General features: G+C 40.5%; 1 protein-coding gene across 3 annotated transcripts in view; it reads left to right on the forward strand.

Annotated features, from left to right (window-relative positions):
* The window catches only part of micu3a (mitochondrial calcium uptake family, member 3a), a 168502-nt gene that overhangs the window by 106319 nt on the left and 40529 nt on the right, over positions 1-21654 (forward strand). For 2 of the 3 annotated variants that reach the window (XM_041190688.1, XM_041190769.1), the window contains 3 exons: positions 5742-5840; positions 15457-15551; positions 17401-17572. In XM_041190688.1, the coding sequence (XP_041046622.1) occupies positions 5742-5840; positions 15457-15551; positions 17401-17572 (366 nt within the window). The remainder of the gene's footprint in view (positions 1-5741; positions 5841-15456; positions 15552-17400; positions 17573-21654) is intronic. The other variant, XM_041190850.1, reaches the window with a different exon arrangement.

The raw sequence follows: 21654 nt of genomic DNA on the forward strand, positions 1-21654 counted from the left end.
TAAATAATTTATAAACAATAAGTAATTTGACAATTATTTTGATTTAAAAGTTATACTGTATATAATTATTGGTTCTTATTCCTAATAGCCTGGACTTTGTAGCAGTAATGATGCTGAAACTGCTATTGTTCACCATTACTACACCTCTGGACCTGATAGCGACTTCTGGTGTCCACTGTCAGTGATCTACTTTTCAGAGTGTGTGCTGTTCAAGTCGCCCCAGACTATAATCAATTGAAAACCATTAAACTGATGAGAATGTCCACGCTTATGGACTTGACAAAGTTGCACCTTGTTGAATCATGTGTAACTGGGTTTTTTAATAGGTGACTAAGTTCATAATCACTGCCTGAGTGAGAAATTTTATCTTTCTGGAATTTCAAATTTCTCCATTGCAGTAAGAAATTCCACATTTTATTTTTATTTAATTATGATATTTTAGCTTCTGCCTTTTGTCCCAGTCATTTATTTTGCTATCTGTAAAATTTAAAATTAGGAGTGATTCTTACTTTCTGGTTTCTTGTCTGTGAAAATGCTTCAGTGTGATTGGCTGCTGATCCTGCTTGATTGCATCACTGTTGTTAATCACCTGGAGATCCCCTTGACTTAGCTTCAGAAATAAACAAATGTCGGGAAACAGGAAATCCACAGTGCAAAAAGCACTAGATCTTAAATAAAAACAGAAAATGCGGGATATACTTAGCAGGTCTGACAGCATCTGTTGAAAGAGAAACAGAATTAACATTTCAGGTTGATGACCTTTCATCAGTTCTGATGATATTTCAGATTTATAGCATCCACAGTATTTTGGATCGCTAGCTGTTTGTGGGCAATTTTCTTCGAGGTCAGCGGTGAGCATCTTTGCTTCATTGCTTAGAATAAAATCCAGCCCTAAATGTTCTAAAAGTTCAAAGCAATAAATATATGCTCAAATAGATTCGTTATCATTATGTTTGTTGTATGATTTTATGAAAATCATTGACATTTTTCTTGTATGTCTAAAAGACATCATTAATGCCACTGTTAATGTTAGAGGTTTTGAAGCCAATGTTCATCCTAAATGTTCTTTCCATTTCCACACCTTTGTTTCAATTCCTTAGTCCAGTCTGGTATATTTCTATTCCACATCTAACAACATTTATGGCAGGATTTTTAGTTTGGTGGACATGCATGATCAGCGGGCCGTGGAATGGACCACCAACCGCAATTTCACACTGGCTGGCTAATTAACGGGACTCAGCCGACGTCATCAAATGTAACTTGATGCTTGAGTGCTTCGGGCCCTTGCCTGCATGCCAAGCTAAGAATTCTGCCCGTAGGATATATACGATGGTACCTTATTTGTCCAGTTGGTTTTAAATCTGTAAAAATCAGCCTAGATTCTTGTGTGATGGGAGAAGAATAAGAATATACGAAATAGGAGTAGGAATAGGTCTTTTGACCCCTCAAACAACTCCACTTTCCTGGCTGCTCCCCATAACCTTTGACTTCCTTATAAATCAAAAATCTGTTTGAAATTCCAAAGATTAGTACCCATCTGAGAGAAGAAATTTCTCCTCATAACTGTCTTAAATGACCATAAGACGTAGGAGAAGAAGTAGGCCATTCAGCCCATTGAGTCTACTCTGCCATTCAGTGAGATCATGGCTGATCTGATAATCCTCAACTCCACTTTCCTGCCTTTTTCCCATAACTCCTGATTCCCTTACTGATTAAAAATCTGTCTATCTCAGCCTTGAATATACTTAACGACCCAGCCTCTTCAGCCCTCTGCAGTAAAGAATCCCACAGATTGACTACCCTCTGAGGGAAGAAACTCCACCTCATCTCTGTCTTAAATGGGCGACCCTTTACTCTGAAATTATGCCCTCTAGTCCGAGACTCTCCCACAAAGGGAAACAACCTCTCACCATCTACCCTGTCAAGCCCCCTAAGAATCTTATATGTTTCAATAAGGTCGCCTTTCATTCTTCTAACCTTCAATGAGCACATGCCCAACCTACTCAACCTATCCTCATGAGAAAGTCCCTTCATACCCGGAATAAACCTAGTGAACCCTCTCTGGACTGCATCCTATGGCAGTATATCTTTCCTTCGATAAGTGGACCAAAATTATTCACAGTATTCTAGGTGTGGTCTAACTAGTGCCTTGTTTAGTTTTAGCAAGACTTCCCTATTTTTATTCTCTATTCCCTTTGACATAAAGGCCAACATTCCGTTTACCTTTCCTATTACCTGCTGAACTTGTATGCTAGTTTTTTGTGATTCATGCATGAGGACCCCGAAATCTCTCAGTGCTGCAGCTTTCTTCAGTCTTTCTCCAGTTAAATAATACTGCCCTCCTATTACTTAACCTGCCTATATCCCTCTGTAGACTCTTTGTGTCATCCTCACCACTTGCTTTCCCACCTATTTTTGTGTCATCCGCAAATTTGGCGATAGTACTGTCACTTCCCTCATCTAAGTCATTAATATTTATGTTGTAAATAATTGTGGCCTCAACACTGATCCCTGTGGCGTCCACGAGTTACAGGTTGCCATCCTGAAAATCCCCCCTTATCTCAATTCTTTGTTTTCTATTAGTTAGCCAATCCTCTATCCAAGCTAATATACTACCCCCAACACCTTGGCTGTCATCTTAATAATTGGCCTTATGTGTGGTACTTTATCGAACGCCTTTTGGAAATCCAAATATATTACATCTACTGGTTTCCCCTTATTTATCCTGCTTGTTACCTCCTCAAAGGATTCTGATAAATTTGTCAGGCATGATTTCCCCTTTCATGAGGCCATGCTGACTCTGCTTAATTATATTATGCATTTCTAAAGGCTCTGCTATTACATCCTTTATAATAGACTCTAACATTTTCCCAATGTCAGATGTTGAGCTAACTGGCCTATTTTTTGTCTACCTATCTTTTTGAATAAGGATGTTACATTGGCAGTTTTCCAATCTTCTGGGACTTTTCCAGAATCTAAGAATTCTTGGACGATTACTATCAGTGCATCCACTATGTCTGGAGCTACATCCTTTAATACCCTAGGATGCAACCCATCAGGTCTAGGGAACTTATCAGCCTTTAGCCCCATTAGTTTCCCTAGTATTTTTCTCTAGTGATAGCTATTATATTTATTTTCTCACCCCCACCCCACCCCACTTTTGCCTCTTGATTATTTAGTATTTTTGGAATGTTATTAGTGTCCTCTACTGTGAAGACTGATGCAAAGTGTTTATTCAACTCCTCTTCCATTTCCCCATTATTATTTCTCCAGCCTCATTCTCTAAGGGGCCTATGTTCGCTTTGGCCTCTCTCTTCCTTTTTATATATTTAAGGAAGCTCTTACTGTCTTTACTCGAGGACCCCCAAATCCTTCTGTGCTTCAGCTTTCGGCACTCTTTCGACATTTAAATAATATTCCGCTCTTCTATTCTTGCCAAAGTGCATAACCTCATATTTTCCCACATTATATTCCTTTTTAGTTTACCCTCAAAGTTTATTTTCTCCTTCTTTATTATTTTCGGACATCTTTTGTTGGTTTTTAAAACTTTCCCAATCCTCTGGCTTATTACTAATCTTTGCCACGTTGTATTTTTTTCTTTCAATTCTTTCAATTTGATACTATCCTTAACTTCCTTGGCTAACCATGGTTGGTTTATCCCCTCCCTAGAATCCTTCTTCCTCACTGGGATATATCTTTGTTGTGAGTCATGAACTATTTTTCTAAATATCTGCAATTGTTCATCAACTGTCTTTTCTGCTAAACTCCTTTGTCAGTCCAATCCAGTCATCTCTGCCTTCATTCCTTTGTAATTATATTTATTTAAGTTTAGCACAGTTGTTTCCGACCCAAGTTTCTCATTCTCAAACTGAGAGTAGGGGAGACCCCTTATTCTGAAATTGTGCCCCCAGTCCTTGATTCCCCCACAAGGAGAAACATCTTGTTTCATTTCCATTTGCCTTCCTAATCACTTGCTCCATCTATATACCAATATTTTGTGATTCACGTACCAGGACTCCCTCTGTACTGTGGAGTTCTGCAGTCTCTCTCCATTTTAAATAATATAGTGCTTTTGTATTCTCTGGCAAAAGTGGACAAGTTCATATTTTCCCACATTATAATCTATCTGCCATTTTTTTGCCCACTCACTTAACCTATATAAATCCCTTTGTAGACTCTTTATGTCCTTCTGACAACTTAGTTTCCTACCTTTCCTTGTGTCATCAGCAAATTTGTCTACCATATGTCCCTTCATTGTAAATAGTCGAGGTCCCAACACTGATCCTTGTGGCACGCCTTTAGTAACACCTGCATCTGATGCAGAAGCACATTCTTGTCCCTTTAACAGGCTGCAGAGAGGTAGAATTTGCAGTTAGAGAATAACATTCAAAATGTGCACCCTACCACTCTGGTAGAGTTTGTTTGAGCTGCATAGCAGTTCATTGAAATATTAAATTTTGTCTCACCTGAAAGAAATGTTTGGGGCCTTGGACAGTGAAGGGAGAGAGGAGGTAAAAGGGCAGGTGTTGCATCTCTTGTACTTGCATGGAAAGGTAATTGAGGAGTGGACCAAGATGTTGAGGAGCAAATGGTCACTTCAGAATACTGAAAGGGGAAGGGAAGGGAAAACATGATCTTGGTGGGGCTGATGGAAACGGGGGAGAATGTTCTATTGAATACTGCAGCTGGCAGGGTGGAAGGTGAGGACAGGGCAACACTATCATGGTCTGGGAGGGAATGGAATGAGTGAGAGCAGAGAGTGGGAAATGGATCGAACGCGATCAAGGTCCATGTCAACCACTAAAATAAAAGCAAAATACTGAGAATGCTGGAGGTCTGAAATAAAACAAAGTGCTGAAAAAACTCAGCCAGTCTGGTAGCATCTGTGCAGAGAGAAACAGAATTAACATTTCAAGCCCAATATGATTCTTCAGAACTTTTGAGTTTTGGAGTTCTCAACCACAGTGGAGGGGAGGATCCTTGATTGAGGAAACTGACAGATAGAAGCACAGCTATGGAAGGCTGCATCATCAGAATAGATGCGACGGAGAAACTGGGAGAAAGGAATTGAGTCCTTGCAGGTCCGTGATATGAGGAAGTGTAGTCGAGGTAGTTGTGAGAGTCAGTGGGCATATAGCGAATGGGAAACAGAGAAGTTGAGGGAGAGAAGGGAAGAGATGGACCATGTGAAGATGAGAGAAGGATAGAAATTGGAAGGAAAGTTGGTGAAATTTTCATGTCAGGGCAAGAGTAGGAAACAGTACCAATAAATCATCATTGGAATGGAAAAAGAGCTGAGGAAGGGGGCCCGAGTAGGACTGCAATAAGGAATGTCCTGCTTATCCCACAAAAAGGCAGACCTAGCTAGGACCCATGTGGGCACCCGCTTATATGGTGTAAATGAGTGGATTTGAAGGAGAAGTTGTTCAACATTTCAGCAAATTCAGCCAGGTGGAGGTTTGTGGTGGTGGATGGAGATTGGATGGACCTCCATGTTATTTGCTGCCAATTTTGATTTCTTTTACGTGGTTGTGCACAGAGAATAAATAGCAGTCTGTGTTTAAAGTCCATGAGGAATATTTAAAATTCTGTTTTTTTTAATCCTAGTTTGATTTCAAAATAAAGACTAGACAATTGATACTATAACTTGTCTAAATTATTTCTTCCTGAATGGAACTTTCACTGTGCCTCATTGATGATGTTGAACTTTACAACAATTTTACCTTTTCAAAACTCTCCAGGTGTTAAAAAAAGATCCCCCAAATCATACCACTGACCGAAGTTACTGGGATACACTAAGACGTAACACCAGCCAAGCTCTCTTTTCAGACCTTGCAGAGGTACAGAAATAACTGTGAAGTCACAAAGTTGGAGGGTTTTATTAATTTATTTGTTCCAGATGCATTTTATTTGGAATGTAGTTATACTGTCACTTCTGTGTTTTGCAATGTACAAATGGCAGTGCAGCTTTGAAGTCAGGTCCCAAGATTTGAGGGCTATGTAGTGTCGTGGTTATGCTACTAATGGTCATTTTCTAGTACAAACTTGAGTATTATTGAAAAAAGAAAGATGCTGTCGGAGCTTTTTGCCTTGCATTCATCAGGACAGGTTTGCAAAAATACCAAAAGTAAAGGGAATAACCATTTAGACTGCATGAGAAGAGAGTGCTAATTGGTTGGCAGATGGACTCTGATTCATAGAGGCATTGCCATGGAGAATGCACCAGGGGACAGTTAACTACCAAGCTTTTGTTTAAATTCAAACCAGGCAAGCTGACTCTGGTCAAGGCATTGCCCTGGGGAATGAGCCAGGGAATGGCTGCCCCCAAGTTTTTGTTTAGTTGAAAAAGGTGCAACGCATGGACATGCTCCTGTATGCAAAGCTACTATGCTACTAGTCCAGTAGTCAATAGCCTAAAATAATAACCCAGAAAATCAAATCCCACAATTGCAGTTGGAAATTTGAATTTTTAAAAAACATCTGGTGTAAATAAAAGTGACCATGAAGCTGTTAGATTGCTATAAAAACCCAAATGGTTCACCACTATCTTTTTGTCCACACCTGGTCTGACCTATAAGTGTCTCCAGCTCCACACCAACATGGTTGACTCAAAAAAACCTTCCTAAGTGGACTAGCAAACCAATAAATTAGATTAATTCGCTATTCCACAGTTCAAGAAGACCTATCACCTGCCTCTTGGGTCAACTAGATATGGACAGCAAATACCAGCCTTGAAAACAATGCCCATACCCCATGTTTAAAAAACGTTGACTCTAAAATCCAACCATATTATAACAACTCAATGGTGTGGAGCCAGATTTTAAAAATGCTCAAGCTCATAATTAAATTAAAAAACTTTTAAAATATGTTTTGAGAGTTAGTGGCTTGCCAGCTGCTCAGAACATCCGAACTTTGCTGTCTGTGTTATGACACAGCAGTTGGTAAAGGCTGTTATTTAAAATCTCAGAGGGAACTTTAAACAATTGTCATAACCTATATTTTCAATTGGTATGTTTTGAGTTGCAGCTCTAAATTCAGGAATAAGACCACCAGTTCTCAAGAGGTTTTTATATCAAACTGAATGAAACATTTATCAATTTACAACAAGGTATCAAACACATACATATATACGTAAAAACAAAATACTGTAGATGCTAGAAATCTGAAACAAAAATAAAATGGTCGAAAAACTCAGCTGGTCTCACGGCACCTGTGGAGAGAAAGACAGAGTTAACATTTCAAGTTCATTTGACTTTTTCAGAACTCTGAAGAAATCATGTGGACTCGAAATGTTAACTCTGTCTTTCTCTCCACAGATGCTGTCAGACCTGTTGAGTTTTTCCAGCATTTTCTGTTTTTGTATAGACCACATACACATGGCTACAAATTACTATTATCATAACTTATTAACAAATTCCCAAATTAATCTCCACTAAGGCAACAACAACCTGTAGACTTTAAGCAGATACCAGGCAAAACATTTTCACCTTACAAATTCAAAATGAGGTTCCTTTCAATTTGGTTCCTCTGTAGACAGTTTGTAGGCTTACAATTGCTTAAATGTTACATGCCTCTGCTCTGCACACACAAACTCCCCTCAGGTTATACCCAGCACTTCTTTTTGAATGTAAATTCTCATTGTATCACCAGGCCCTTTGAACTCCTTTCATTGTACCAATTTTATTAGTAATATAAACATTGCTTGGTCTCTCCTAGCTAGGTTCAAGATTTCACTCCCTTTCTTGAATGTTCTATTCAACAAAATGTAAATGTACCTCTACTTCTGTTTACATCTCAAAACTACTATACATCAAAGCACCCAGACTAGCTGGCCTTAATCCAATTAAAACACACAGACACACCCACAGACTAAATCTCTATTAAAAAAATAATAATTTCTAATAACATTATATACATTAATAGCTTCATGACAGTCTGAGAGTGGAGCCCTGTGTAAGCATGCATATATCCTTGCAATGCAAGTGCAACACAGAAATGCGTGTGCAATACACAGCCTATGCATTAATGGCAATCTACAGGCTACAAACTGTTCCCCTAGCCACAAGACTGCTTGTCAGTTTGTTCAAATCTTTAATGCCCCTCATTGTCATATTTATTTTAATAATTGTTTATATATTTTATGTCCACCATATCTTAATTGTTTTTAGAATGCATTAACCTCAGAAATGCTTATTTTCACCTGTTAATTGTTACATTGTTGATGAGCATAGTATGCTTTTCTCCATATGTATCTTGGTCGGTAAGAGTGCTCTCACCATCCAGTCATCCAGGCCTATTTTGTATCAGATTATAACCCAACCAGTGAGGACTCCTATTCCAAGCAATGTGTCAGCGATGAGCGGGCAGCAAGGCTAGACATTTGTAAAAGAGTGTTATGAGATTGAAGATAGTCAATAAACTCTTGCTCAGTAAAGAACAGTTCTGCATCTTTGTTAACAAAGGCCATATGAGAAGGAGTCACCTAGTGCTTTGGTGTGCTGTACCACACAGTGTTAGATTGTAGGCTTCACACAATAGTTCCAACTCAGCGAAGTGCAAAATGGAGAAAATGAAAGCTTTGTGTTTCCCTACAGGAAAATCAGTGGCAAATTACTTAGCAAATTTATTTATCACCCAGTGACTAGCAGCAACATCTTGGAGTCATCTAAGAGTCAGTGCTTGAACAGGGCTATGCAAGACATGTTGGAATAAATCTAAAATGAACAAAACTGCCTCCAAATAAGTACAGTATAAGTCCTAGGATTAAAATTTAAAAATATAGGACGAGTACTAAATGATAAATACCAGCAATATATATAAAGAAGCTGATAAGTTCGAACTGGAAAGAGAAGAAACTTAAAGTACTTAAAAACTTGTGTACAAACTGAGTACAAAATTTAATCAGTGCAAATATTGCAGCGGCAGAGAAAATGGGTCTAAATCTGTGACATTTAAACAAAGCACTTGGAAATTGGCAGAGACTGACAATACTGTGGCAATGTGAAGAGGGAAAGATTGCATTGAAATGGATGTAACGTCGTTACCAGATTAATGTCAATGCCACATGATAATTAATAGAGTATAATTTAAAAAATCATTTTCCTCAGCCAGACATGCAGCTCTGTGTTTTCACCCTGCCTTTTACAAGTTTGTACTCGCTTAAAAAATACCATCAAGTTCCATTCTTACTGTTATAAGAAAGTGGCAGATGTAGAGGCCATGTTGTATGTATTGAATATATAATTAGAATTTCCAGAATTTGGTTCTATATATCTTAAGGAGTCCTTATTCCTAACGTGCATATATAAGACTAGACTGAATCTTTGCCATCTCCATATAAAGTTTATAAGATGCCTAATTTAATTCTCCTCTAAACCACCTTGTATTTTCTGGTCCAAAGTGTTTTACAACCTGAGTCAATTAAGATGGAATTAAAGTGCAACACGAGAATAATTTGACTTCTTGCCAGAGTCATCAAAGATATAAATTAAATGGCACAGTTTTAATGGGGATAAAGGAATAGAGATTCCTGAGGTTTCATATATACATTTTTGAAGGAGGCAGGACAAATTGATGAGGCTGTTCAAAGTATATGGGATCTTTGCCTTTACAGAGACATAGGCCAGGATTTTCCAGTTGTTGAAAAGAATTATTAAATACAATAAAAATTCAATGAAACATGTCCCCTCATGTGGTGTCACATGAGATGGAACATGTTTTTATTTTCAAAATAAAGTTTTTATTTCATCTGTATTAGTTCTAGGAAATCTCATCCCACTCATGGATGAGGTTTCCTAAAAATCGTAAAGGACGCTTGGCCTTTTCGCCTGCCCGCCAACCGTAAGATTGGAGGGGCAGCATAAAGTTCAGGTTAATTACCTAGTTAATGGCCTTAATAGGCCTTTCAATTATCGGCAGGCACGCAGCCTACTCTGGCGCGTGCCCACCAAACATAATATCGTGCAAGTTCGTGATGACATCAGGATGCATGCCCGACGTCATCACGCATCATTTTATGTTCCGGCATGTTGGGCGCGCGCCCGCAAGCCAAATGTAAGATTCTGCCCATAAGATACAAAATCAGGAAAGTTAGGTTAAATGTTTATAAATCACTGGTTAGGCCTTAGCTAGACTATTGTGTTCAATTTTAGGTAGTATACTTTAGGAGGGATGTCAGCCTCTTGGAGCAAATGCAGAGGAGATTTAGCAAAATGGACATCAGTTGCAAGGAGATATTGGAGAAGTTGGGATTGTTCTCAGCAGAGAAAGTTAACGGAAATTTAATCAAAGTGTTAAAATTATGAAGAGCATTGATAACACTGACAGAAGGACCAAAGACACAGATTTAAGGAAATTAGCAAAATATCTAAGGGAAATTAAGTGGTTTATTTTTAACGCTGCTGAGGGGGATGGTACTAATTCGATAGCTTTTTGAAAAAGCATCATGTTCCTCTGTACTTCCTAATCTAACTTCTGAGGCGGATGGACCTGAACAACTGCTCAACTGTAGTTGTGCAGTGATGTGTTTGAAAAAAAGTAAAAGAATGACTTGCATTTATAAAGCATGTTCATGACCCGGAGACCCCGCAAAGCCCTTTTTTTAGCTAAGAAAGTATTTTTGAAATGTAGTCACAGTTGTAATGCAGGAAACGTGACAGCCAATTTTGCACACAGCAAATTCCCACAAACAGAAATGTGATAATAACCAGATAATCTGTTTTTGTAGTAAATATTGGCTAGGACATTGGGGGTAATGCTCCTGGAGTTTGGACAACACCTTCTTGATGGGTCCAGCCTTGGTTCTTCATCTGGAGCTGCAAAGGCATAAAGACATTGGAGGAATGATAATCTGGTGCTTTGATGGCTCAATTACAGCAGTGAAAACTTCAGTTTCTTCATTTTGAAGATACTGACCTTGAACATTTAGTTACATGCTAGAGACTAATAAACTCTCTACAGCAAACATTTCTTCTTTTGCCATCCTCAGCCCTGGATACTTAGTATCCCTCTCTTCAAAGGACGACTGACACTTTTTTGAATTTTGCTCAAATCTCCAATAGTGACGGAATGCTGCTTTCAATTGTGACCTGCCTTCTTCTGCAATCATTACAACATTAAGATCTTTAGAGTCAACAGTTTTCTCCCCTGTCCTTCAGCATAACCTTAAGCACATGAGGATCAAATTTATGACTATGGTACTGCTGTCAAATATCATAATTGAAAAGTTGTCAGTCATCTGTGACATAGCTGCTAACTTCCATCAGTGAAACATGTTAGAGGATGGAAGGGTTTATGATTGTGACAGCTTTCAAAATTACATCCTAATGCCTACAAGGATGCTTGGTTCAAATGGTAGCCAATGCATTGCTGTGCATAATGACATTAGATAAAGCAGGTATCTTTTTTTGCCTATTTTGCCCCTTTTTGGCTTTACAACTCCAAAGCTACGATTTTGAAAATTGACATGCATTACTGCCTCGGCCAGCTCCTGCCAGGCCTCGTGCCCCACACCTTATTTATCTTCCTGATCAATGTTAGACATAGGACCTTCCTCCACCTTGCAACCACTTGAAGAAGCAATGCCAGGTTCTCATTGTTAAAGAAGGGGCTCAAGTATGGGAGTAGGTCCGGATTTCATTCTTGGCAGCAAGTAAAAATGCTTAGACAGTCAAAAAACTCGCCACTGACATCCAAAAGGACAAACTCATCCAAAGCTTTAACAAGACACTCAAGCAAGTAGCCTTAGAGTAGACCTCTAAGATCTGACAGTGTTCACTTTCTTGCCTGTGTGTTTGCATGTAACACCCAAGTTACTCCATTGCAGTGCTTCCTACATTCAAATAAGACGGAACAGGTAATTTGGGCACTATTGCATAGTCCCAAATGAAGTGTACCCGTACACCAGTTTTGCCCAAGTACTACCTCTCCCCAGAAAAATCCACCCTAACTCTTTAAAGCATTCCTAGAGTGGTTGGGGGCTGTTGGCGAGGTGAGAACACAGAGAAGGTAGGGAAATGAAGATCCTGCTAAATTTTATGACCGGACTAAATTATAATTTTTCTTTACATTTCCTGGCCAGTTGCCAGGGCAGAGAGAATACCAGTGGCAGCAGGGGGACCTTTGGGATTGGCTCATGATGATTGTGTGGCAGGCTACAGATCGACCCCTCCACAGCCTCTGATTTGTCACTCTGCTTGTCCACCATCCAGTAATGGATGAGCAGATATTTCCTCCAAGCAAAAATTTGGAAGACTGAAGTCATCATCTTTTGTCTGTGCCACAAACTGCATTCACTGGTCACCAAATCTATCCCTCTCTAGCCACTGTCTCAGGCTGAACCAGACCAAGCGTTCACAACCTTGTTGTCCTATTTAACCCCAAGAAGAGCTTCTGCCTCATATCCAATCGATCAACAAGGCTGTCTACTCTCTTTTTGTAGCATCACTTGTGACCTCCCCTGCCTCTGCTCATCTGCTGCTGAAACCCTCATCCATGCTCTATACTCAACTGTTTCAATACTTAACTGGCTGACCACCTGCTTTCACCCTCCATACACCTGAGCTCATTCAAACTCTGCTGCCCATATCATAACTTAAGTCCCGTGCACCCATTGCCACTGTGCTTGCTAGCCTACATTGCCTTCTGGCCTGGTGACATCTTGATTTTTAAATTTGCATTCTTGATCTTGTCCCTTCCTTACTATGTAATCTCTGCCAACCCTACAACTCTTCAGTACCTCTATGCCCCTTGAATTCTGGCCCTTTGGGCATCCCTGATTTAAATTGCCCTTGATGACCGTGCATTCAGCTGCCCGGGCCCTAAGCTCTGGAATTTTGTCCATTAGCCATTCTGCCTCCCTCTCCTCCTTTAGGGTGCTCCTTAAAAGCTATCTCTTTTGATCAGTTTTTGGTAATCCCTGTCCTATTATTACTTAGCATCGTAGAATGGTTACCACACAGAAGGAGGCCATTCTCCCCGTTGTGTCCATGCTGCTTCTCTGCAAGAGCAACACAGCTAGTCTTCATGTTGCTTTGTGTCAGGTTTTATGTGTTAATGTTCCTGTGTAGCACCTTGGATTGGTTAACTACATTAAAGGTGCCAAATAAATGCAAGCTATTGTTGGGAGATGGGAGGTTGGATTGCTGGATAAGCTTCAGAACATGACTGGAGGGTGCATGAATGGTGTTATCAATTGGGACAGGATCCTTCTGAAGAAGGGAGGCCATAAATTTACTTGAGAGACTAGGGGAGCACTGCTTCTATTCCTGACTCATGAAAAACACTTGCTTTATGGAGTTAGCAGCTCCCACCTCCATTTTGCTGTCTGGTTTCCCAAGCACAGGGAAGTCTGGAGAGAAGCAATTGAATTTAAATTGTGCCAATTTTAAACGTGATAATGAAGTGTCCTGCCTCTCCAAGAAGGGACACTCTCATGGCACATGACTGGCTGTGTAAAAATGGCAACAGGCTGATATGCTACCTGTCAAGGAGTTGGGGGAGGGTGTTAGAGGAGGGCTTTATTTTTCTTCTACTTACAAACATTTTAGTTGACTTTTTGATATTTGTGCCATTTTATATTGTTCCTAATTTTCCTCATTGCTTTAGTGTACTTGAGTATTGCTGAAAAAAGAGACATGTCTAAGTTTTCCATCTTGCACTCATCAGGACACTTCACAAGAACACCAATATAAGGAGAAAAACAACAATTTATCCTGTATGTGGGGAGAATTCTGATTGGTTGGCTATGCAAATTGTTCCACATTGCCGTTTTCCTCTCTGGTCCTGTAATTTTTTCCCCTTCAAGTATTTATCCCAATCCCTTTTGAAAGTTACTATTGAATATACTTCCACTAATCTTTCAGGCAGCACTTCCAGATCACAACAAACTCGCTGTGTTAAAAAAAGTTTCCTTATGTTGTTTCTGATTCTTCAGCCAGTCACCCTGCATCTATGTCCTCTGGTTATCAACCCTTTTGCCACTGGAAACAGTTTATTTTTAGATATTCTCTCAAGACCTTTACAATTTTGAATACTGCTATCAAATCTTCTCTGCTCTTAAGGAGAACAACCCCAGCTTCTGCAGTTTATCCACATAAGTCAAATCCATCATCCCTAGTACCATTCTAGTAAATCTCTCCTGCACCCTCTTCAAGACCTTGATGTCCTTCCTAAAATACAGTGCCCAGAATTGAACACAATAGTCTAGCTGAGACCTAAACAATGTTTATAAATGTTGAGCATAATTTGATCATGATTTTCCCTTTATGTAAGCCACAATACTTTTAGATACTAAGGGTAGAAAATATATGGTGGAATTGGTAAACCTCGCATGGAATACAAAAGTATTTTTTGAGAAAACAAGGTGTATAGTGGGTAACGCCAAGGCCTGAATATTTTGGATGGTGGAGTTTCTTTTCCTGCCATCCGAACCTGCTGACTCTGACCCACTACCCCACAGCCAGTTTACACTCAAATGAGCGTTAAGTGGCTGCAGATGGGACAACTGCCCCTTGCTCGGGAGGAAGTCCCGTCTTAGACAGCTGCTTTCTATTCCCTGCAGCGACAGGAGTTGCAGTGGACAGAAGAGGAAGTGTTTCAACATGCTGGAGCCAAAGTCCCAAACAGCAAGGTAAGTTGTGGGGGTCCCAGGGCATTCATTTTCGAGATTCTCCTACCCCAGCTAAATCCTCCCACCAGCCTAAAAATTGAAGCTGGGCAGGAAACGGCCCTTAAATGGTCAATTATTGGCCACTTAAAGGCGTCAAATGGACGGAGGGTGAGCAGCTTGTCCGAGACCTTGCCCACCCCACGTAAAATCGCTGGGCGTGAACCCAGGGAAATCCCATTCCTTCAACTTCACACTCCCCTTGCTAAAATCCCACCAGTGGGGGAAGCACGAAAATCAGGCCCAATTTTTTTTTATGTAGGAACTAAGTTAAGAACTAATAAATAACTCTAAATAGACTATAAAAAGTTTGTAAATTGAAGGAAGAATGGAGGACTGAATAAGGTAATAAATTGCAGAATGCGAAAGAATAAGTCATAGTAATAGTCTGGATTTCAACATAATGAGAATGCATGGAGGAGGAGGAGAACATGTAAGCAGATGCATTTGAGCTTAGAAGGAACGAGAGGAGAGAGTTCAGAAGAACAATGGCCCTAGTATCAATAAAATAGAAAAGGGCAAAAAATTTGAGCTAGATTGGACATTGGAGATGAGAGAAGAGATGGGAGAGGTACTGGGTGATACTCACCAGTTATGAGTGCAATATCTTAAAATAGATATTTGCTTTATAAAGTTAAAAGTTTTTGAGAGGAAGTATTGGCTCAAAAGTGGAAATTCTGATTCCAACATGGAGCTTTAGCAAATAAATTTACAAATGGATAAATAAGAAAACCAGAAACCTTCTAAAGCATCTGATGTGACTATGCCGATTTTTGTTTATTTTGCTCCAGCGTGCAGAGGAAAGTTTCCTTGTAGACACTACACTCCTTGTGCATTTTTTTGGAAGAAAAGGCAAAGCAGAGCTGAATTTTGATGACTTTTACAAGTAAGACATAAATTGAAATTCTCCCTGTGTAGACTTAATTGTACTTGCTAATTCTTAAGTGATTAACCAGCTTCCAGACATGCAGATTATATTCATATATATATAAACAAAAAAACTGCGGATTCTGGAAATCCAAAACAAAGACAAAAACAGAATTACCTGGAAAAACTCAGCAGGTCTGGCAGCATCGGTGGAGAAGAAAAGAGTTGACGTTTCGAGTCCTCATGACCCTTCGACAGAACTTGAGTTCGAGTCTAAGAAAGAGTTGAAAAGAAAACTCTTTCTTGGACTCGAACTCAAGTTCTGTCGAAGGGTCATGAGGACTCGAAACGTCAACTCTTTTCTTCTCCGCCGATGCTGCCAGACCTGCTGAGTTTTTCCAGATTATATTCATGCTTATAGACATTTTGCTGATTTTTAAATACTTTTATTTTTAGAAATATTCAGAGAAAAATCTAAGGATTACAATATGAAGGTGTTAAGAGCAGAGAAAATATGTATTTGTAACCCTGTAAGATGGTACATAAATGCCATTGTTACTGTGAGCACTTTGAAACTGATAAGAGAAACCTTGGAAAAACAATGGCTTGGATTTTGTGGTCAGTTTCAGTAATGTTAACAAACACTGACAGTTTCACCATTGTTACCACTGCAAAATCTGAGCCATGACCTTAGTTTTACAAAGACCGTTGAGGTTAAATTTGGAGGAGAAAGGTGAACCAAGAGTTAGCTTTCTCATTAGTTGAACTAGAAACTGCATTATCAAGATGCAAGAGGCATGAAAATTAGGTTTTATGTAAGTTACAAGATAACTTTTGCAATCAAAGAACATGATTGGCTATCAAACAGCCAGATTGGCAACAATTGATGCTTCTCTAGCTACTCTAGTAGCAAACTTGCATAAGCTCCAGAGAGATAAATATGACTCAAGGTAGCTTGGACTAATCAAGATACAGAAATGCAGCAGGAAGAATTTTTACAAGGCAACATGACAGCAAAATGATTGAACCAAGATACAGGACCTGATACTTTGGAAGGGGAGGAATTTCATGTAAAACCTTGCAAACCAGCTAAAATTAACCCTGATGGCATTTTGTAGAACTGTGAAAGTTAATGCACGTGAAGCCATTTTACCCAAACAAAAGCAAAGTACTGCGGATGCTGGAAATATGAAATAAAAACAGAAAATGCTAGAAAAACTCAGCAGGTCTGGCAGCATCTGTGGAGAGAGAAACAGAAGAGTCATACAGACTTGAAACATTAACATAGCACTGCCTGAGCTTCATATTTTTAAAAAAAATTTGCCTTAAAAGATGTATTCATGTCTGCCGTAGGAGAGAATTCTTTACTTTTAACAGTCCTCAGGAAAGATCTTTCTACCAACGTTCTTTGCCCCTCTCTCAATGGATGACCTCTTGTCACTGACTCCCCAACCAGAAGAAATAGTTTTCTTAATCGCCACATCAAAACCCTTCATTACTTTGAAAGGAACTTACCCTACACATCGTCCAGTTAAAGTAATTCATGTCTCACCTCATAACTAAAGTTTTGCATTTCTGATATAATTTTAGGTATTTTTCTTCATCAAAACGTGACGGTGTAAATGGACTGGAAACCGTAATATATTTGCACACACTTTAAATGGCTAATGGTTATAAGAAAGTTTTTACCCAATTAACTCACAAGTCCCTTATGAAGCAAAGTGAGGCATACCCAGAACTACTGCAATTTTCAGTAATTTTCACTATGGTTCTCCTCCAAAATATCTACTAGCCAATTTTTTATTTCAAAGTAACTTGATTTTTTGATTGTGTGCTCTCATTTATTAGTCTTTGTAATGTTACTTTAGGTTCATGGATAATATACAGACTGAAATTTTGGAGACTGAATTCCTTTCATATTCCAAAGGAATGACCACGATTAGTGAAGAAGATTTTGCTCATATTCTACTACGTTATACAAATGTAGACAACACTGGCAGTTATCTGGAGTCTTTTCGGCAAAGGATTCCTGAAGAAAAGGTATGTAGTCTTACATGTGATCTGCAGAAAGACTGAATGACTGATTTTTAAAATCAACTTTAAGGCCTGAATCTTCTGGAAGGGGTCGGGGGATGGGGGCCTGCTCACCGATGCGTAAAATGATGTGTGGTAACATTGGGCGTGCATCCCGATGTCACCGCACATCATTCCGATCTTCAGTTCGGCGGGTGCGCAGCTGACTCTGTTGCACGCCTGCCGAACTGTCAAAAGCCTATTAAGGCCATCATTAAACTAATTGAGGTACTTGTCTGGGCTGCCCGTCCAACCTTAAGGTTGGCGGACAGGCGAAGAGCCCAGGTGGCCTTCGCATTTTTCATGGAACCTCATCCATGGGCGGGATGAAGTTTCATGAATGGTTTCTAAGTTTAATTAAAAGTTTTATTAAAATTGATTGACATGTCCCAGCTCATATGACATTGTCACATGAACAGACATGTCTGAAATTTTCTTTTTATTTTTTTATTCAACTTTTCATAAATCAAAATAATCTCCCTGAGGCAGCTCGTGCCTCAGGGAGAATTCTGCGCTCTTTCACGCACATGCTAAGCGCTTCCGGGTGCACGTCACGCTGGGAGGGCCTTAATTGGCCCGCCCACGCAAAATGGCATCATGCAGCTGATCACAGGCAGCGATTGGCTACACGCCTGCCTGCCCGACAAGGAGAAAATTCTCCCTTAATATTTAGTCTTTTTTTCCTATACCGCAAATCAGATTTCTGTTCTTAACTAGATCCAAAACATTTGGTATTTAAATCACACAAACAGATATTTCAAGACTGTTCACTGAGGCAAAACATATGCAAAATAGTACAAGGAGGTCAAGAGGGATGACTTAAGCATGGTCGAAAAGTTAGGTCTTGAGAGTGCTTTCAAGGCCAAGGAATTATGAAACAAGACAACTGATGTCACTATCACGAGTCTTGGAATAGAAGGAAGGAGAGTCGCAGAAGCCAAGAGTTAGTTAGAGAACCAAAGGGCACAGCTGTCACATATAGCTACAAAGAATTACACAATTTGGGTAAAGGAAAGCCAAGGAGGAAGTTTCAAATGAAGGTAAAATTTTGAATTCAGTGCGTAGGGGACAAGAAATCAATGTACAGCAAAACTGCTGAACTAGTAGGGCACAGTGATATGGGATGCTGGCAGTGAAGTATTAGACTGAATTTTTGCAAGAAAGATTTGGAGAAACTGGAGATAGCAGAAGTAAAGATGAGGATTTTGGTTGGAAGGGAGGTGGGTTAAAATTGAAAGCAGATGATGTGGCTGTCCAGGCCACTGCCTGAGAGTGAACTGTATCATGATGTCCTTTTAAGCCTAAGCTGAGTTCTTGACCCCACATCCAGTCTTTCACTAAGACTTGCTACTTGTACCTGCATAACATTCTCCTGACTCTGCCAGTATTCTGCCTCAGCTTCAGCCAATCTGCTAAAGTCTCAGCTATGCCACTGTTATTTCTAGGCTCAATTGTTACCATGCTTTCCTGGCCGATATCCCACCTTGCAACCTTTGTAAAATTGAGCGCATCCAAAAATCTGCTCCCACCAAGTTTCATTCACTCGTCACCCCTGTGCTGACATGTACCACAACCTCTGGCTCACATCCTCCCCCCTCTACATCCTCTCCTTGATGTCCTTTACCTTGGCATTAGGGAGGAAACACATCATGCAGAACTCATGATTAAAAATTCAGTGAGTTTTTTTAAATTTGAGCTCTGGATGTGGGAATTGATGTCAAGGCCAGCATTTATTACCCATCCCTAGTTGCTCTTGAGGAACCACCTTATTGAGCTGCTGCAGTCCTTCTTGTGAAGGTACTCCCACAATGCTGTTATGTGGAGAGTTCCAGGATTTTACCACAGCAATGGTGAAGGAATGATGGTATGTGACTTGGAGGATAACCCGGGGGTGATGGTGATGCACCTGTTGCCTTTGTCTTTCTGGTTTGGGAGGTGCTGTCGAAGAAGCCTTTGCAAGTTGCTGCAGTGCATCTTAATGATCTCTTGTGCTGTATGATTCGACTTTGTGCACACTGCAACCATGATTTGCTTGTGGGTGAAGGGTTTGATTATTTAATGCGGTGATCAACGAACTGCTTTGTCCTGATTTTTAAAAATTCTTTCATGGGATATGAGCGTCACTGACAATGCCAGCATTGTTGCTCATCCCTAGTTGCCTTTGAGAAGGTGGTGATGAGCCACCTTCATGAACCACTGCAGCACATCTGGTATAGGTACATCCATAGTACTGTTACAAAGAGAATTCCAATTCCAGCAACAGTGGAGGAACAGCGATATAATTCTAAGTCAGGATGGTGTGCAGCTTGGAGGGGAAATTTCAGGTGCTCCCATGCATCATCTACTCTGCCCTCTTAGTTGATAGAGGTCCCAGGTTCGGAAGGTACTGTCGAAGGAGGATTGGCAAGTTGCTGCAGTGCATCTTGTAAATGGTACCACATGCTGCCATGTGCAGCGATAGTGGGGGAGGATGGTGGATGGGGTACCAATCAAAAGGGCTGCTATGTGCTGACGGTATCCAGCTTCTTGAGTGTTGTTGGAGCTGCGCTCATCCAGTCCATTGGAGTGTATTCCATACAATCTGATTTGTGCCTTGTAAATGGGGGACAGGCCTTGCGGAAGTCAGGAAGTGTGTTACTTGCTACAGAATACCCTGTCTCTGATCTGCCCTTGTAGCGAAAATAGTTACTCAAGGGTCAATTAGGCTTATTACCTAGCCAGTTGATCCTGGTAATAAGCTGCCAACACCATAAAATGTTTGTCATGGCAGCCAGTCAGGAGTGGGCAGCCTGATTTTATTTTAAAATGTCTTCAAAGGGTGGGAAGGAAGGGGTGTTTCTACCTTCAGGGCCTGCCCTTTGTGGTTCAGAGGGTGGCTCCCCTAAAATAGGACACTGCCCTTTCTTCCTACCTGACTGCAACCTTAAACCCACCCCTCAGCCCCCTCCCTGAGCTTCCCAAACCCTCCATTACCAAGAACCTGGACTTACCTGATCCCAGAGAGCCTTCTTTCTCCACCTCTTGCAGTCCCAATAGCACCCACTAATGTACTCTTGGCACTGCTGGGATCACTGGAGCTGCTGGCCAGTCGGATTGGCTGGCAACTCCTGAGGGCAGGACTTCCTCCCCATTGAGGGTGGATGTCCCACTTGGTCCATATTTAGCCCACCCGCAGTGCGTTATGGCTGCAGAGCAGGCCAACGTGGAGCAAATTGGCATCATGTCGGCTTTCCTTTCTGGGGGGTGGGCTGGGAGGGGGGAACAGGTGCGAGCTGTCCACCCCCCTCGCTGCCCTTTTAATATTCAGCCCTTACTACTTTATCTGTCAAAAGAAACTTTTGGTCGTTGCTTTCGTGATTAATTTTAAACATTACAGCACTGCGCTTGATTTACTTTCATTACCTGTTCAATAATTACTTGACAATCTAGGAAGTCGAGAGCAGGCCATTCAGCTTCTGCATCCCTACCATCATCATTCTGGGGGGGTCAACATTGACAAGAAATCTAACTGGACCACCCATACTACCTTAGAAACAAAAGTAGAATTATGTTTTTATATATATATTTAATATCTTTATAGTATATATATATATATTTTTAACCCAGTTTGTATTCAGAAAGTCTCAAATTACAAATTACAAAACACTGAAATACTTTATCACAGGGCTGTCCAATCTATGCCCTGTGGGCCACAATCGGATCTGCTGTTCCTCTTTATCTGGCCCATGGACTCACTGTTCAAAATACAAGTAAGTGGAAGTGACAGATCTGCAAGGTGCTGCTCCTCCAACTCCCACAGGAGATAAACTGTCCGTGATTGGAGGAGCAGCAAGCAGTGTGAAAGTGAGTAGCTATGGTGATTCTCTCTGCACCTTTTGCTGTGAACTGTCTTTCTCACCCTCCTGCCACCAGCGCTGGCCCCCTAAAGTAGCATTGGGGCCAAATTGCACAGTGAGCTAGGGAAGCCTCAAGAAACAGCAGTCGCAGCAACAGCACCTGCACAGTCCCCTGCCTGAGACAGCTGAAGTCTCAGGCAGGGTGGAGTGAGG

This window comes from Carcharodon carcharias, chromosome 1 (genome assembly GCF_017639515.1).
Source record: "Carcharodon carcharias isolate sCarCar2 chromosome 1, sCarCar2.pri, whole genome shotgun sequence".
Classification (NCBI taxonomy): Eukaryota; Metazoa; Chordata; class Chondrichthyes; order Lamniformes; family Lamnidae; genus Carcharodon; species Carcharodon carcharias.